The sequence below is a fragment of the Poecile atricapillus genome, chromosome 3 (genome assembly GCF_030490865.1).
Source record: "Poecile atricapillus isolate bPoeAtr1 chromosome 3, bPoeAtr1.hap1, whole genome shotgun sequence".
In the NCBI taxonomy this organism is placed as follows: Eukaryota; Metazoa; Chordata; class Aves; order Passeriformes; family Paridae; genus Poecile; species Poecile atricapillus.
In genome coordinates this window covers 62,094,907-62,113,419 of record NC_081251.1, presented here as the reverse complement: position 1 = coordinate 62,113,419, position 18,513 = coordinate 62,094,907, and the positions used below count along the sequence as shown (strand labels likewise).

Sequence of the window (18,513 nt, the reverse complement as noted above, 5' to 3'; positions counted from 1 at the left end):
TTCCTTTAGCTGATACCTGTACTAGTTTTCATGTGTTTGACAAGCTTCAGCTGTGTCTGCCTGTGTCATAATTGCCAATTGTGTAATCACTGATTCTATGGTAACTGGAATACTGACCACTCAGTACTCCTGACAACAAAACAGAAAAGGAAATCTGAGAAGCAATTCTGTTGAGATGAGTCAGACACCAGGAAGTAAGTTCAATGGAACAAGTAAGTAACAGATGCTGTTCAGTGCTTTGGGGTGGAATATGATTTTGTGGTTTACCAAAAAGGACAATCTTATACTAAAGCCAGTGCACATGTTCTTTGCTAGATTTTTCATTACTGATTCAGTGATAGTGTGCTTATACCTAAAGTCCTTTAAAATTAAAAAAAAAAATAAAGAAAAAAAGAAATCCTTGAGGGGATGAGAACAGAATAAAGATGTGGGGGAGGCAGAGGAAGGCACTTGGAAGAGTGTAGTCCGGACTAAGGACAGACACAGCTGTTGCTTGGAAACAAAAGAGGAAAGACATTTAAACAGAGGCAATAGAAGTCAAAAAGATTACAGAATTGCTTTGTTCATCTGCACTTATAATCAGTGAAACACTGCAGTAACTTTAACTGCTTTGGAGTGTGGTAAAATCCCAAGGAAAAAGTAAGAAACAAAAGCAGTCATTCATCTGCTTGGCAAGACAAGGATTTCTTTTGTTATAGGAAGAGCAGGTAAAGAACACTTACATGAGAAGTCTTTACAGAAGTTAATTTAATGAAGTACCTCTGTAAGTTACAAGTCAAATGAAAAGGACTCTCTTTTTCCTGAAGTTTTTCTAAAGGCTGTTTTTGTTTAATAGAAGTCATGTCTCTGCTCTGAGAGTGTGATTGTGTTTGGAGTTAGAAGGGCCTGAAACTATTTCCATATAAATTTAATGGCTATTAAAAAAAAAAAAAAAAAAAGGTGATTTAAATGCAAATCTCAACAAATTTAACATCTGCAAAGTAAGATGATCTTGGAATGCTGTTTAGCATATCATGGAAACTTTCCACCTTAATAATGAAGATCGTGTCGTACTTTGCAATGATACTTTCTACCTAATCCATTACTGGGTATCACTAGCCTGCTGCTGGCTTCCAAACTATACATCTGGGTGGGTGCAGGTCACCTACCCTGAGTTTAGGCAGTGATGAACTTAAGTATTGTTCCACCATCTCTTCAGCCGACTGTGATGTCATTGTGAAAGCACATACCTAAGCAGTCATGTGGAAAACAGAATGCTGCCTGTCACAGCAAAGGAGAGCCTGCACTGTGTCGGAACAGGATAAATCAGGAGGGAGCTCTGCAAAAGGGAACCCTGGTATGCAACAGGAGAGTTTGATTTGATAACCCTTGGGTTCTTTCCAGTTCAGGATATTCTGTAATTCTATGGAGATGTCCCTTTCTGACAGTGAAGTACTGTTCCAGCAAGAGCCCTGTCCAAGTGCCGACTGCCGCAGTCCTGACATCCTGTGCTGTGTAACCAAGACTCTTGCATGCTTTGCATTTTGCACAGCTGCCTGAAGTCAAGGTCTGGCTCCTTCTACAACCTGTGGAAAACACTTGGCATATTTTGTGGTAAAGCCCCCTCCTTTTTAATGGGAATTTCAATGCATTTAGCTGAAATGGGTAATGAATACTGAGGAAGGAGGAGGTGACTGCTGGTAGAGAAGGGAGTTGAGCAAGTTTAAAACAGCAAATTATCTAGTAACTGCTTTCATTAGTGAACTTGATTAGAGAATTTGTCATGCACAGACGCACAGTGAATTCATCTTCAGTCTTGCACTGTCTTAATTTACCTGCTTGTCCAAAACCATATTTACTCTACATAGAATTTAAAATAATGTATTTTCTCTTGGTGAGGCATAAATTACTAGCTTGCAGTTTGCCTTCTTGTTCCAGGGTTTTAGGCTGAATTTGTTATTTCAGTCTTCTTGGAAAAAAATAGACTAATAAACCATCTGAAAAGTCGTCCCTTTGACAGCATAATGTGGGCACCAGGCTCTCTTCCAAAGCCTGCTGAAGTGAATGAAAAGATTCCCCTTGACCTCCCTGATCCCTGAATTATAAAACTGAATGCGTGGCTGCAGTTTTCCTGGCACAACCCAAATGCAGGGTTTTTCTGCAAGGGGTGGGGCTCTGCACATATCCCTCTGCTCCTCAGTTTGTGTTACTGATCCTGTGTCTTTGTGGTAGATCAGATCAGCCCTGCAATAGTTCTAAAAACTGATTTGGCAAGGAAAAAACAAAAAGTACGCTGGAATTGGGGTGACTGCAAGAACCAAGACAATGGTTGGATTACTTTGCTTTAGTAGCGCCATGTTTGGTATCTCAAGATACATGAAGTGCATAATATTTTTATCTAGCAAAATAGTTTGAAAAGAGAGAGCTCTGTGTTACGGGAGATGAGAAGTTTTGTGTCACTGTGATTAGTGTGAGATCCAAGTCCTGTGAGGGCTCTCTGTGCCCTAATGATGCAGGACTGGTTTGCTCCTCAGTGAGCAAGGCATGGGTATCTGCTGCTCTTCTGGTACTGCAGAGGAGTGTTCCTCTCAAGTTTGCTGTTAAAAATGTCTAGAAGCAGATGGTAAGGACCTGAATCATATGAGAAGAAGGTTTAAAGGGAAATGAGGCTTTAGAAAAGTCTGTTTTAGTAGAGTGAGGTGTGTTTTAGTTCAGCTGAGCTGTAACCAAAAAGGCTTGCTTGAGCATCTGCTTAATTCCTATGGAAAGAGAGTGGACAGCATAGAGAAATTAATTAGAAGATCAAGAAAATAACTGAGAATAAGAAAGGGGGAGTAAGCAAAATAAGATGAGAACAGGGTCTTTAATCTACCAGATGTGGATGAACTCATTAGATTCACAGTGCAGGAAAGAGGCTTTAGTTTGGTCCTTGCTTCCATGCCGTTCCCTCACAAAGGGCATTACTCATCCTCTTGCAGAAGAGTGAGAGTGATGCTGAAGTCTGAGACACTTCTGAACCTTACAACCTCTTTTATTGTGAGGCATGGCTCTTCCACAGATTTGGCACTAGATATTGTATATACCTAAAATTTCCCTGTGCTTCCAGCTGCAGGTGCTACACATAATTTTCCTTCTGTGTTGTCAGGTTACAGCTGCTCCCATTCAGGGGTTGTGACTCTTTCAATGGTGTTGGTGGGATGGACAGCACTGCTGTTCATCAGGGGAGACCCCGCTGTGGAATACATCTAAACTCAGGAAACTAGTAGTGAAAATATTGACCCCTTAAACAGGATCAGACTGTTCTCCCTGTTAGCTAGGAAAGAAAGATAACCAGGTGTGTGTGTGGGGAAGTCATATGGACAGCTCCTGTTCACAGACCCAATCTGTTCTTCTCTGCATGTCATTATTTGGACTGCTCTCCAGCCTGTCCCTGAGCAGAACAAACTGGAAATGGCTTCTATTTCTTACTTGTGTTGAACCACAGCTGTACTTGGACAGCTTTTGAAAGTTTTAATGAAGTCCTTCAGGAGTTAAACTGAAGCCAAAATAAATACTGCTGCAGCATCCTACTCCTGAATATAAGTAATTTTAAAGCCTAGGTAAGAAAGCATCATTAACAAAGCATCGCTCCAACCCATAAACAATGGTTTTTCCTTACATCCCAGCTGATCAGTGTTCCAAGAAAACCTTCAACAGGAAGTGCAAGCCCTTCAGCATCTTGAAACAGAGACTATAGGCAAGAGAAATAACCACTGTGAAGAAGCAGCCCCTGCAAAATGTATAGTTAAAACTGAAGTGTGTGTGTGTTATCTCCATATGAAGTCTTTCATCCAGTAACACTATTGTTTCCTCCAAGGACAAAGCCTGGATGTTGTGGATGAGTCTCACATGTGTGCTTGACTGGGTGCCAAATTCTTTCCTCCCCCTCCCTGTGCTGCTAGTGTTTGGGAATATTTCTCTGTTGAGAAGCCAAATCAGTAGATGTCATGCCTGCCCATGGCATGTGTCTCTGCTCTTCGAGTGAATATTCAAATATGTATTTTAAAGACAATGTGAATCTCTAATAGATTTCTCTTCACCTAAATCTGAAAGAGAGCATGATTCAAGATAGTTGATTCATGAATGCCCAATGTTGAACCTGAGAGCTGCCCTTTCACAGATGAAGTTGCAGACATTCACTGCCATTTTACTGAAGGGTTTAAAAATGTATGTGAGCTGAACCTGTTTACAGAGATGGAGGAAAAATGCTTAAGCACTTGCTGAATCAAGTAATTTTGCTGGGGAGAAGGTGAATACATATGGTCATGCATGGATATTATTTTACCCAGAGATGCCAATTCGCTATTGATTTGGTCAACTGCTGTTGTAAAATGTCATTTAAAATCAGTTGTGGAAAGAAACAGAAGTACAAAGGTTTAAAGTAAAAAGAATGTGACAAATGGAGAATGGAAGATGTTGGTCATGGTGTCTTTTCTAATCCCTCCTAAGTGCTCTTGGTTCCATGTGCCTCTCAAAAACAGTAAATTTATTTTGTTTTTAATGTTTTCTTTTTCCCTCTGAAAAAAAAAAAAGAGCCCTTGCTCTAAGATACTTCTATCCTTTGCAAGAGGGAAGTGTAGTTTATGTCTTCTCCTATTTCCATTACAGAAACTGTCAGGGAAGAAATCTAGCTGGAAGCAGCATTATGAGTATTTTCTTAATACTGTCCAATCAGCCAAGCAGTTTCACAAAAGCTGTGAAAGAGGGCCACCTTCTCCCCCACCTAGCACCAATCCATGTTTGTAGTCTGTTTTCTTACTGCTGTTCTTGTACTGATCTTTGATAAGGCAGTGACATCTTATTAACCACAGATGGGATTGTTTTGCATCCCTGGCACAACAGAATGTGAATGTTAATTCCCTGCATAGGCTCTAATTTTCAGCTCTATTTTTTGGCTTGAATTGAGTAGGAATGCAAGCAGAGGCAGTGGGGAGGCAGAGAAAACTAACCATACATTTTAAACTTAAAGGCAGAAAGTCTAGGGTCTGATACTAAAACTTCAGGAGAGTCAGGATAGCTCTACTATCCTATAATAGAGGGTGAAATACATCCTCTCTCCATTCAAAACAAGTAGTGTACACAGGCTTCCCCACTCCCACGGGGTGGTTTTTCCATCGTCCACTTCTCCACCCAGCTTTGCAGACAGGGAAAGGCATTTAGAAAAAGACAGGTCTGGTTTACTACTTAATACCAGGTTCAGCCTCTGCACAGAACATGCAGTCCCTGTGTTAAAAGTTCCAGATCCAAAAAGAAGCACACACAGATAATATCTCATGATAGTGTGATTTATAAAATGTGGGAGCAATCTTGAAAAGGGTCTCAGTGGAGTCCTGCCTGTGTCAGGAAGGCAGAGAGCAGAAGAGGGGCTCTTTGGGCTCACTTCCAGAGCAGGAATTCCTGACTGATAGCAAGAGCAGCTGCCATGATTCTAGCCTCTCTCCTCTCCTAGATGACAGCAATGCAATATAAAGCAGCAGGATACATCTTCCTTCCTTGATTGGGGTCAAGCTCCTCTCTGAATTTCCACTGCTCAGCTCTTTAATGACTCTGTTATTTCTGGTCTTACTTTACCAACTCTAAGAGCAGACCCTTCCTTTCCTTCTTCCTCTTGGAGGAATCCAAGTTTGCAAGAGCAGCGGTAGTTGTAGAGAAAGGAATTGGAGAATTGCTTTTTAGGAAGGACAAATTGCTGAGTGGCCTAGTATGTGGGAAAGTACAGAGATTGTGGGAAGGAAAGAAAGATTTCGTTTTTGTCTTGTCCTCCTCCAAACAGAGCCCAAAACTCCCCACTCTCCCCTGAAGTTCCAGGTGTCTCTGCTGAACACCCACTGAAGCCAGTTATCTGCCCTGTCTTGTCCTCCCCTCCCATATGCTCTGAACTGTTTTGCCCACGCTACTGGTCTGGAGAAGGCTTTGGATGCCTGTTTGAGCTATCTTTTCTATATTGATACTGAGAGACATCATTTGTAAACATGCTGTATCTTTAGTATTAAGATAAAGACACTTGGGCTGCTTTACTAAAAGGCACTGGACAAGGAGGAGGAGTCTGAGAACATCAAGGGCAGTTTGATGGCTGAATGTGCCTGGATCCTGAACACTGATTGTTCATTGAAATGAGTTGGATTGTACCTGCCATAACAGTTGCTGAAGAGCTTTTAGCAGAATCAGGACAGTAATGTTGTCAAAAAATATTTTAGAGAGCACCAGTGCATGTTCTTCACAATGCTGCTTCACACCCAGAAAGCTGGCTCTTGGATGTGCCTCAGCTGATGGGGCACAACTGTTCCAGCAGTTTTGCTAAATCACAGAATCAATTAAGTTTGAAAAAAACTCTTGAGTTCATTGATCCTGACCTATGACCGAATGTCCTTGTTGCTGCCCACCTGGACAATCACTAGGATGTGGTAATCAGGGTGCTGAATTAGTCCAGGGAGTCTCCTGGTAATTTCCCTTATCCAGGCTCCAGCAAGGAACAGATTTCCCTGTGCTATGGGTCTGTTGACATACAGGACACTCAGTTCCCCTCAGAAGCAAGGCACCCACAACAATCATTGCCTGTGGTTGTTATCCGTCTGGTTGACTGCATTGATCTGGGACACCCCCCAGACAGAGCTTCTTCTCCACTGTCATCTGCCTGACCCTTGAGATCCAAGGCTTCACACCTATTCTGTAAGAAACCCTGGGAAGGCAAGGGAAGCCAGCAGGGGATTCTTCTGCCTCCCTGAGCAGGGATCTGTTTCCATTTCCCTGCTTTTAAGTCTCTTCTTCAGCTTGATGGCAAGAGAGGCCGAGCTCCTCAGGCTCTTGCTGATCTTACACCCACTGCATTTCTCTCAGGGATGGAAGGGTGCGATCCCACGAGTCTACTTCTCTTTTGCACTCTCTGATACTTCCCAGCCTCCCCACCTCCTCTTTAAGCTCTGCCACCAGGCTGAGCAGATCATCCAGCTGTTCACAGTGCATGCAGGTGTCTTTCCCCACTATCCTCCAGCACTTAACACCAGACTCAGACACTCCCTGCAGCCAGAGGCCTGGATATTCATGTGCTTCTCGAGGAGCTCTGCTCAGACTAGTTAATTGTGAGGCTGGGAATGCATAGGACTAGGACAAAGATAATAAAATCTGCTTTTATTAATCCCCAGGATTTATTCCTGAAAAGCAATTGCTGTTTGCTGGGTTAATACCATAAGCATGCCTTTTAGTGTCCCAAGTGTTTTTCTAGAGGAAGGTTTTGTAGTTCTACTAAGTTTGTACTTTGGAAGCTGATGGAAATTCACCTGCTGGTGGGGCCAGGTGCTGAACTGCATCTTGAGTGCTCCAGTAAAGCAGGGGAATTCTTCTCCTGTAGTATATAAACTGACACAAGCTGTTCTTTCTTACTGTCAGTTCAACGTTCGTGCTGCTCTCAAACTTTTACACAACAGAGGGACATGGAGTTTTGTGAAGAAAAAGCTGGCTGCCATGCTGCAAACTCCACCAGAAAGGCTTTGGTAAGCAAAAACAGTCACACTTGTCTTGCCCTGGAAGCAGATTTGCTAAACTGTAGTTTGTGGTCATTAAAGACCTATATTAATATAAGACTTGAAATTCCAGGGAAGTTGATAAACTCTTATAGCAAGACACATACTGAATATCATCTGGGAGTTGCCCATAACTGGAGTCCTTTTTCTGATTAAAAAAGTGACAGAATATGACAGTACAAAAAACTTGGGACAACAATTTCTTCAGACTCTTCTGCAGTTATATTCCAGGGTAACAGCTGTAGAGAATCAGAAACCTTGCAGCTTTTGCAGTACATTGAGAAAGCTCTTTCAGTCATTTAGGGCTCTCTGCTCTTGGAAGGTTTGCTATTCCCTGGTCACTAGACACAAGGCCAAAGGGCAGAACCTCTTGGAGGAATCAGAAAAGTAGAGCTAATCATCAGTGTTTTGAAGTGAGATCATGTTCTGTTTTAGAAAAGATAATAAACAGTTCCTTTAAAAGAGTACTGCTGGTTTGGGGGGATTTTGTTTTAGTTTATTTTTTTTAAGATGCTGAAAAATCTTATTACTCTTTTTACCTATTTGGGGCAGGAAAAATGGCTTACAAATGTGCGAGGGTGGACCTCTCACAAGGCCTGTTCCTTCCTAGCACTACTTCAACAGCAATTTGGAGAGTTTTCACTAGGGTCTATAAGCTCCTTGCTGGAGTTGTGTGATGATTGTGCATCTCTTTTTACTAGGACAAGCAACCACTGACTGAGAAAAGAACTCCAACATTAACACTTTCTGTGTCAGCACTTCTGGAGAGAGAACAAAAAGACAAACGTAAGCCAGGCAGAGTTAATTTAGTCACATTTATGTTTTTCTTATAACTCTAAGGTATTTGAGGTCGGGGAGGCATTTTTAAAGCAGATGCTAGGCTTCAGAATCCAGTTTTCTGATAGAATAATGTACAATTTTAAGGTTTTATTTTTTCTGCTGGGCTTTTTTTTCTTTGCAAGTCCTGACATTAAATCCTAAACTCATTTCCACACACTTGCTATAAATGAGAAAGGACAAAAATTTCCAAGTGGATGTTATTGATAGTGAATGGCTTTCCTGGTCATTAAATTGATCCATTGTGTGGATTGTATGCACAGAGGTTTTAATTTGGGTCTTCAGGAGGGACCTTGAAGTTAGAAGGGCCTTTTCAGTTAGAGGTCCTCAAACAGAACTATTTATATAGACCTAAAATATACAGTCTGGCTTTGAGGTTCTTTTTGCCCATAAAGAAGTCCATAACCTTCAATCTTCAATTTTGAGAATTACTCCATCCTTTTTACCTTAAGTCCATTTAGATGAGGTACAAAGCTGTGTGTGCTGTTTGTTCCAAATGCCCTTGTTGATTCAGCCTTAAAATTAACATCACCACCTCCCTAAAATAGTTCCCTCTAAGCAGGATACCACATAATATGTTTTCTAGGACCCATTGCTACTGGTAATCATAGATTGTACCATAGATGGTATCAATCTATGTTTAGAAGTTTTTTTTGAAGTTATTTTAAAAGTTATTTGTAATATAACCTATGAATGATAACACATACTACTCCTTGTATCAGTATCTTTGATCCCTACATTTCTGAGGTTTGAGAATTTATGTAGATTATCATGTTTTATGGCAAGTAAATTTCAAAAATAATGATCTGCAGAGACCTCTTCAGATATAATGAAGAAAACAGGAAAATCTATGTCAATGTCTGCTGTGAAAAATTCTCCAGCAAAGTTTGGGTAAGAAATTATTATTATTTTTTATTTCAGTATTATAATGTAAAAACAACTTGTTTTCTTTTGTTATGTAGAATATCCTGTTGCCATGCTTGCAGTATAATCTCCTTTATATTAAGTGAAGCAATCAATTTCACTGAAACCTGTTGCAGAGCTCCTCAGGGCCCCAGTATAGGCTGCAGAGAATACCAGTTTTGGTGTTGAATGTTCCTTGATTTGGAACAGCCCCATCCCAAATAAGCAGTGACTGTGCTCTGCTGTAACAGACATCTTGAGAGGATTTGCTACTCAACAGTGCAAACCTCTCCAGCAGATCTTGTGCATTTACAATGTGCTTCCATTGTCCAAGTGTGGGAGGTGCCAGCATGCATTTCAGTAACAGCTATGTCAGGATGACAGTGGGAAGGTTCTTCCTTCTTCTCAATGTTTCATTTCCCAGACCATGATATTTGGTGCTCCTGCTCCTCAGACCATGGAGTCAGTGGGGTTCCCGTTTCTGGATATGCCAATTCATGTCAGAGCAGCAAGAAACCCCTCCAGCCCCTGTTTAAGGTGGCTGTGGTGCTCAAGAGGATGGCTCAGATGGGTCAGCATCTTGCACCCCTCTGAAATGTATACAACTGCAGAACACGAGTTCTTAGCAGGAAATGTGGCCAAGAATGATTCCCTGTAGCTGGCAAGGTATTTTGAGCCTGGGACAGAAGCTTGTGAGAGCAAGCAAGAGCTCCATCACTAGGAGCACAGGATGAAAAGGAACGTGCACAAAACAGTCAGTTGCAGAAACTCACAGTCAAAGTTGTTGCAGGGTTCTTCTGTGTGCAGTTCTACTGTCCTTGGTTGCTGCTGATCAGAGGCTGAATCCTTCAGCTGTGGGGAAGACTGCAGTGGGTATCAAGTGTCCAGTCCATATCGCCATTATCAGCTCTACCCACCTCCTTGCCTTTGCCAGCTAGAGGAAAACTGCTGTCAGTACCCAGTGGTGTCATCTGCATTACCTAGGACTATGTTAACAGCATAATAATTCCTGTGGTTATCACACAGGGTCTTGCAGACCACCAACAGGGATTTTTTGATACCATTGCCGTCCTCAAGGTTTAGCCACTGAATTCTGAAACTTAGGGCTTGAGCAGTCTTGACACCTCCTTTCCCTAGGGATGCTGGCAATTCCAGGTATCACTGAGGTTGTAGTTACAGCCAGTTTGCAGAGGCTTGGGACAGCCATTGCCCCCGATGGGTCCCTGGGACAGACATCCACACTCCCATCTAAAATAGAGGACAGTGGAAACGTGAAAAAGACTGGTCTAGATGTCTAGGTGAACTTGCACGTGCTTTGTGTTGGCAACTGCTGCAGCATTTTCTGGAAAACTTGACCTTTGCCAGGTGCTTTACAGAGCACTTTGGGTACGTGAGAAATCAGTTTCAGTGTTAACCAAGAGCATTTTTAGCTGAGAAAGCAGATGTGAGAACCTGGTTTTGAGTGGTGCAAATAAATGGTCTCATCCTTAAATGTGCCTGTAAATGGTTTCCAGGATGAGCTGCTCCATCACCTTCCCATGAATACAGATTTAATCTTCTTAGAGAAAACAGAGTAAATCATAAAAGCTCTTTCTATAATAAGAAATAACAAGTCTATGTCCTGTTGCTGCTTTTAGACCACAAGCGGACAACAGAAAAAAAGAGTGACTGGTTGACAAGGACATATTAAGGCTTCCTTCTGACACATTATGGAGGATCTTAAGCAACACAATTTTTCAGCACCACTTCCCCCTGGAATGTTACAGCTACCAATAAAATAAGCAAACTGCAGTTCACTGGCTCAGGTTTGGTCGGGGTTTTTCTCTCCAGGCTACAAATCTTATTATGCTATCCTTTTTAAAGCTGTGAGATTATTTGTATCCGTTGCCAAGATTCAATTAAATGACTGCCTAGAGGGGTGGACATTACCAGCGGTTCATTCAATGGTTTTAACAAAATGTAGGAAGATCCAGTACCATGTGATTTTCTTTTTCTTTCCCCTAATGCTTTGATATATTGAACAAGACAAGTGAACATTGTGGAACTTCATGTGAATATTTAATAGACTCTTCCAGTAAACAATAAATTATAGTGATTGATACATGATAAATGGCCATGTATGCTGTGCATCTCTTCAAAGCACTTTGAGTTCAGACTAAAACCAAATCTCATTCTTGCATTAAACACTTTAATTGCTTTTAAAAATTGATCAACAAGACAGAAATGTTGTGGAGGTATATCCCTTCTTATATTTTTGGTCACTTGATCCATTTTCAGCCTTGGATCACCTTGCATAAACTTTCAGTGATGCAACAAATAGGGGCTTTTTAACCCAGTAATTTTCATTAAGGCTTTCAATTAAAATCCATAAGGAATTTTCTTACCTATTAAATGCTTATTAAGTAAATGAAGATGAAAAGTAGCTGGACACCGCAGTAATAAATACCATATTTTAAAGAGTTTAATTAAACTACTTAGACTCTATATAATAGTGATTAGATGGATACAGAAAGGATAACACTGAAGCAACTGTAACTCCTAGATTTAGAAAAAGCGGGCACAACAGTAGTGCCACTATACTAAAACACTGCTGCTTAGCCTTTCTTTCAGTCCAGGAAGAAGAGGGAAAAAACCCTAAACTCGTTCCAAACCGTACTGTGCAATGTTACCACAGTCGCTTTCCTTAACAACCAAATAAATGAATCCTCAAATTTAGAGCAAATTTTACTGTAATTGTTGTTATGCATTATTTTCTGTCTGTGTATAGAAATGTAGGATTTCACAGCTTAGTTTCCAGTATCTTACCAAAAAATATAAGGGCAGGAATGGTGTATTGAGGAAAAGCATTTTAAAATTCCACTAGAAATGAACCAATCATGAATACATGGAATGTACCACCCCATAGCCCTACTGGCTATGAAAAATTCTCTGAAAGTAACAGCAACCCATTGACTAAGGAAATGGAAAGTTCCAACAGGAAAAGTTGGTAAACAAAACTGAAGGAAAAAGAAATTAGCTTGGTTTCTGATAGAGGATGGGAACTTAGCAATACATCTACTTGTGTTTACATAGAGGATGCAGTCTTTTGTTCCTTGTAGTAGAATTTTAGCTTCTTGATATTATTTCAGCAGTTTCAGGTCTTTTTTCTTCTTTCATAAAAAGAATATTTTTTTATGAGAATTGTTTACTAAATTGTGTTCTTTTACAGTATGATTTGATTATAGTAATTCTGTTGTTTATTCACCACATACTGCTCTGCTTCTACAAGTTTTCAAGCAGAGTTCAGATAAAAGAGTATTTTTATCTCTACTTGAATGTGAGTTCAAATATCCTAAGATTGCCCAGATCTTTCTGTCCCACCTCTTAGCCGCTGTGCCATGGCCTATCCTACCTTCTCTAGTTCTCTGCCCTTAGATCCACTTCTCACATTTGGAGGAGGAATGGGCTGTGCCAAAGAGGGAGAACTGGTCAGTGCTTGGGCTGCTGCCTTCCTCCACCATACCCCCAGTGGATGTGGGGCTGCCTATCCCCACACTGGTGCTGTCACAGCCCTGCAGGAGCCAAAGGCAGTGCCACCAGAGAGATGTCCTGCAGCTTGAGCCTCAGCTACTGATGGCCTCTGAGACCTCACAGAGGTCTCCCTAACAAACACATTCAGAACGTCCAATCCCACTTACAGTATTGGATGACTTGGGAGTATCTCACGTCTCTTGAGTTGCAAGAATTTTAAAACAATTGTATTTGACAACATAACTTTTTGAAATAACTTGCCTTTCTTTGTCACGGGACATCATCAGCTTCTGCTACATTTATGATGTCAAGAATCTGGAAAAAGAGAATTGAATGGCCCGATGGGTTTAAGCAGAATTGCACATTTAAGGTTTGCTTCTGTGCTTTACTTGCAGACACCACCACTGTGTTCTTTTAAAGTATTTTAAAATGGATCGAAAGTCATTACTTTCTTTTTATTTGAATGAGACTGTCTTTAACCTGTAGCTACATGTGCATTGGTAAGAAACGCTTATCATCTTTCCATATTTTGGAAGAGGCTGAGATCAGGCAGCAGCACCTCTCTTGGCAGCCAGAGCTCAGGTACCCTGCCCCAGGGGCCAAAAGAGCAGATGAAAGAATGTGCTCAGTGTCTGCATAATGTTTGCTTCTTAACACCACGTTTAAATTCAAGGACAAGTTTTTCAGTAATTACTGACACCTCTTATAAAAGCACAAACCAAAATAACAAAATGTGTATGATCAGGCAGTGCTATAAATTTTTTTTGTAGCAAAGAATTTTTTTTTGTTGTTTAGTTTTTTGGGTTTTTTTACAGGTATATAAGGTTGCTTGAAGCCAAGTGAATACAATTTGCACAAACAGGGAAAAAATACAGTTAAATGAATACACACACACACACCTTTCCAAGTCCAGATGAAAATACAAGCCTAGCTGAAGAACATGCATATAACACTGTTTGCAGCCTTTTCCCTATTCTGGAATTCGTAATTTAAATAACTACTCACTGGACACGACTGTGCAGTACCTGTTCTCCTCCTGCTGTTGTCATTACAGGAATGACCTTAAAATTCCTTTTGGTTTGTCTTATGCCAAACATTTTCATAAAAATGAATAAAAAAAAAAACCCTCAGCACTGCATCTGCAGAACATATTCTCTCATGAACTGCAATAAGACAGTCCTTGATCCAAGTACCGATCAGCTTGTAAGGATATTCAGTGACATTGTACAGCTACAATGATCCATTGCTCGGTAACAGCAAAACAGCAATCACGTAAAAATTATTTTTTATTTGAAGCTCTCCAGAAATATTCCCGTGATTAATGAGGGAGAAGAGAATATGCTTGCTCCATGTTATATTAGTAATGACCATTGGGTACTATCAAGTCTCTTTGGATTAACAGAAGAGTAGTTCTTCGGGTTTGATAATTTACTCAGATTCAGAAATTCTGTGTCTGTGTCAGATGAAACAGAATCCATTAAAACTGAGCCATCCACTAAAACCATGATTATTCTTTTTGTAACTATTGGTTAGGCAACAAAGTAAATTGTGAAGAGCTTGTTTCTTTGCTTAATAATGTCATCTACTGGAAAATGTGATTTTTACAATTTCTGCTTGTTCATGCATTAGGTGATAGGACTGTCACACCAACACAGGAACCATTCATTGACAAACAGAAGTCCCCGTGGCTCTAGTCTGCAAGAAACAAAGGCTGGAGTCCAACTGCAGCAGTCCCAATGTTTCTGAGCAGAACTCCCATGAGTAAAACAGTCCCAACCATCATCACACCTGCTAATTTCAGCTAGAACTTGCAAGGCAGGTTCAGAACTGGTTTTGCACATGGCTCAGTGTCAACTCACTGTTGCCTTGAAACCTAAGCCTTCTGATCTTGTTTTTCATAGTTTTAGTTACTTTCCCAGGAAAGTAACTATAAACATAAGTGTTTACACATTCCTTCTAAGAAACATCTTTGATGGACATTTCATATGACCAGCGTGATTGGGAAGGTGGTAACTTAATTATCCAATCCCTGGTCATTGTCAAGAATCTATAAATACTGGAGTCAGAAAATAAAGCTACTTCTTTTCCTGTCATACCATTGAGACATGTCCATGTGAATCATTCCATGTCCTTTAGCAACAGCTCACCACCACAGCCCCTCTGTGCTTGGATCTGCCCCTGGCTCCACAGGGGTCCCACTTGGGCCAGGGTTGGATTTCAGTGAAAGCCCATATTTTCAGATGGTTACAATTATTAATTGTTTCCCAGACTAAACAATGGCCATTTTTATCAACAAAAGGTGAACAAAGGCCCCTTAGGTAGGATGCATGATTTTTTATTAAGTGTTAAATTAATCAAGCTGTTGACAGGATATCATAAGCTTAAATTTAAGCAAATGCTCAAGTGCCTTACTAGAGAGAGAAAGAGAGAGAGATGTGTCTGATATCTTGACAGATCCAGCTCTAAATGAAAATTAATGTTTTGCTCTAAGTTGAGACAATTCACTTCCCATTCTGAGAACTGCAAGTTTCCAAGACAGCAGTTCTTACACAGTTGTTCAGAAGTGGTAGTTATTTCCAGCCCTAGGAAAAAGGCAGCAGAGGCACACAGCTGAACTGCTCGCCAGAAAACAAAATCTACTTTAACACAATCATAATAGTGATGATCTCCACTGAAGAAAGTGAAACAAGGACGTAATATTTACTCTTGGAATGATTGTGATTTAAATTAAAGATTAATAAAGTTCATTAATTAAGTGCATAACAAAAATCTATCTGATGTTGATAAATCGTTTGTTACATTTGCTATGTGTACAAATCCGCTGTGATTTATGGCTCATTAAATAGATTTCTTTGTGATCTCCCCCCTCTTCCCATTCACCCTAACTGTATTTCTCCTACTGCAGCAGCCATTGTTTCATTGTGCCTGTTATGATACTTTGCTGTCATTGAGGATAGTTATTCAGTTGTTTGCATGAAAAGAACTATAGAGAGAGCTGAGGGAAATATGTTAGTTCTACTGTTGTCATATGCTAAAAAACTAATAGTATGAAAAATAGAGCTTCTTGTTTATTAACATCTTGAATTTAACTACCATGTTCATAACATGCTTTGAAAAAATCTGGGGCAGTTTTTCTTCAAAACAAAACAAAAACAAAACCACCCCGGTCCTAACAGATTTAAGTAAAAGCAAAGTCTTTAAAAAAAAAGGGGAAAAGCCCACACAGGGTGATGATTACTTGAAGGCATGGTGAAAGTGAGGCAACGTTACAGAATTTGTAGTGGATGGAAAGGAGCGAGGAAGATGATGAAGCTGGTTTATGGCCATCCCACCAGTTGCTAGCTGAAGACCTTGCTGTTGGCCAAGGCCATTCAGCCTGTGTGATGGATCCTCTGAGCCAAATGCCGTTGTGATGTCCCCAATAGTGTTCTGGTTGTCACCTGGTGGGAGCTGCCAGAAACCCATCACATGAGTGAGATCCATGAATGGCAGGCTTGCAGTTTCAGCTGCTGCCTCTGTCTCTTTGTGCACTGGGTACTTGTTAGTATCCCCTACAGGCCCTGAGGAAGCTTCTTCCATATTGATTTTGTGGAGAGATTGAGGTTCTGGTAAGGGCAGGTCCTCGAGAAGGTGTACGTTGTAACCTTTAACATCCACTTTTATCGGTAGATTCTTGAGGGATCCCGCGGCAAATGAGGTAGAACTAAGGTCATATTTGTTAGGCTGATGAAGGTTCAGGTTGATAGGGACGGCTGCTGAACATGGTGTGGGAGGGACAGCTGGGAGGCTGTCTGCACAGCCCATCCTTTGCAAGTGAGGAGAAGACTCAGGAGGAAGAGCAGTTTGTAAGCTTGGCTGGGAATGAAGATGTGAACAGTTGTATTCCTCTGTTTCTGAACTGTTCACAATCCCATTCAGCACAGGGACCCTTTCAGGAAGAGGGGACAGCATGCTGGTGTCTTCCTTCAGTCTGTATGAAAAGACCTGGTCAAGGAGACCCACTGAGTCACCATTCTGCAACCTGCTCTTCAGCAGTTCTTGTGGATGAGTCTTCCTAGTGTGACGCGTCAGGTGGTCCTTCCGCCCAAATCTTTGGGCACAGAACTGGCACAGGAAGTCTTTGCAGCCTGTGTGAACCACCATGTGACGTCGCACATCTTTACGGGTATAGAAGTGACGCTCACAGTGGTCACACTTATGTTTCTTTTCCTTCATGTTGCCAGTCGGTTTCCCTGCATGACTTTTGAGGTGTTCCAACAGAACCTCAGTACCACCAAACTCTTGGGCACACACCCTACAGGTGAGGTCCCCGCTGGTGGCAGCATGAAGAGCCAAGTGTCTCTTATAGCCTAGCTTGGTGTTGTATTTCTTGCCACACTCTTCACACTTGAAGGCCATCTTGTTGGGGTCATGAGTCTGAAGGTGATTCTTTAGATGGTCCTTCCTGTGAAAGGTCTTTTCACAGTAGCCACACTGGTGAGACTTCTGTGGAGAATGAGTGGCTGAGTGCCTACGAGAAGAAAAAAAAACAGAACACACACACACATAAAAAAAATATGTTGTTTTATATACATTCTAGTACATTTACTCTTGAAGACTCAAAACTTGAAAACACTGGAATTCTCAAAGGAAGGCATTCTCACAACTTCTAAGGTTATTAGCAAAAGCCTAAATTTTGTGGGGGGGAGGAAGGTGTTAATCATAAAGCATAGAATAGATTAAAACTGCTCAACACCATCTTTATGAGTAGCCACCATAATTAAGGGAGACTAGTTTTCTCCAATTCTATCAAAAACCGTAATAATAAAGACTGGACCTCAGGGATTAACTGTCACTAGAACATCCCAAAGGAAAAAGATGTCTTTTTGATCCCCCACACACCCAGCAGAAAAGGAATGCCTTCAGAGCTGTACCTGAGCAGTTTATATTTGGAAATGAAGGCTTTTGTGCATCCGTGCTGTGAACACTTGTAGGGACGCTCCCCCTTGTGCGCATAAGTGTGGACTGTGAGCTTGTCAATGGAATCAAATATCTTCCCACAAAGTCGGCAGGGATAACTATCTGGCTGCTTCACCTCTTTTCCCTTCAGCAGTGAAGACCGACCATTTCTCCATTTAGGTATAAACCTTACGAGAGCACCACAAGCACTTCCTGAGCTGGCACAGCTGAACTTTGCGGCAGAGGAACAGGAAATGGTCCCAAAGCATTGAGTAATGCTTTTTCCTAATGACGCTCCTCTCAGTTTCCCTTTGAGTTTGCTTTTTGCTTTCACAGGTCCCAATTTATTTGGTGGTCTGAACCTTGTAGGAAGGACTCGGTCTTTATGGATGCACTGGTGGGATTCCAGCAGAGCAAAAGTTGCAAAAGTGCTTCCACAGCTGGAACATATCCAAGGGTCTATGGGCTCTTTCTGCAATGAAAACAGAGACAGGTCTTTCTTACTAATCATTCTAAGGAAAGCTCATATTCTTCTCACTCATCTTCTCCTGTGCTTTTCTAAGACCCATCTTTGTCTTTGGTGATATTTACTTCCATTGCTACCACCTAGTTGTTCAACTGGCAATAGATTCTCTCCAGGAATAAAAACTCAAAGGAAAAGTAAGCTTTTTTAAAAAAAGCTAAATACTGATTTACTTGTTTTTGTTTAGCATTTACTGTAATAGTTCTGAGTCCTTCACCTTTGTTTATCTGTGCTTACTGAATTTCAAAGTCTCTACACTTGCTG

The 18,513-nt window shown here is 41.1% G+C and overlaps 1 protein-coding gene across 6 annotated transcripts in view; it reads right to left on the bottom strand.

Moving 5' to 3' along the window:
- Window positions 1-15,107: 15,107 nt before the first annotated feature.
- The window catches only part of PLAGL1 (PLAG1 like zinc finger 1), a 44,309-nt gene continuing 40,903 nt past the window's right edge, over window positions 15,108-18,513 (bottom strand). For all 6 annotated transcript variants that reach the window (XM_058836188.1, XM_058836187.1, XM_058836189.1 and 3 more), the window contains 2 exons: window positions 17,702-18,198; window positions 15,108-17,298 (listed from right to left, as the gene is read on the bottom strand). In XM_058836188.1, coding sequence (XP_058692171.1) covers window positions 16,023-17,298; window positions 17,702-18,198 — 1,773 coding nt within the window. In that variant the 3' untranslated portion in view covers window positions 15,108-16,022. The remainder of the gene's footprint in view (window positions 17,299-17,701; window positions 18,199-18,513) is intronic.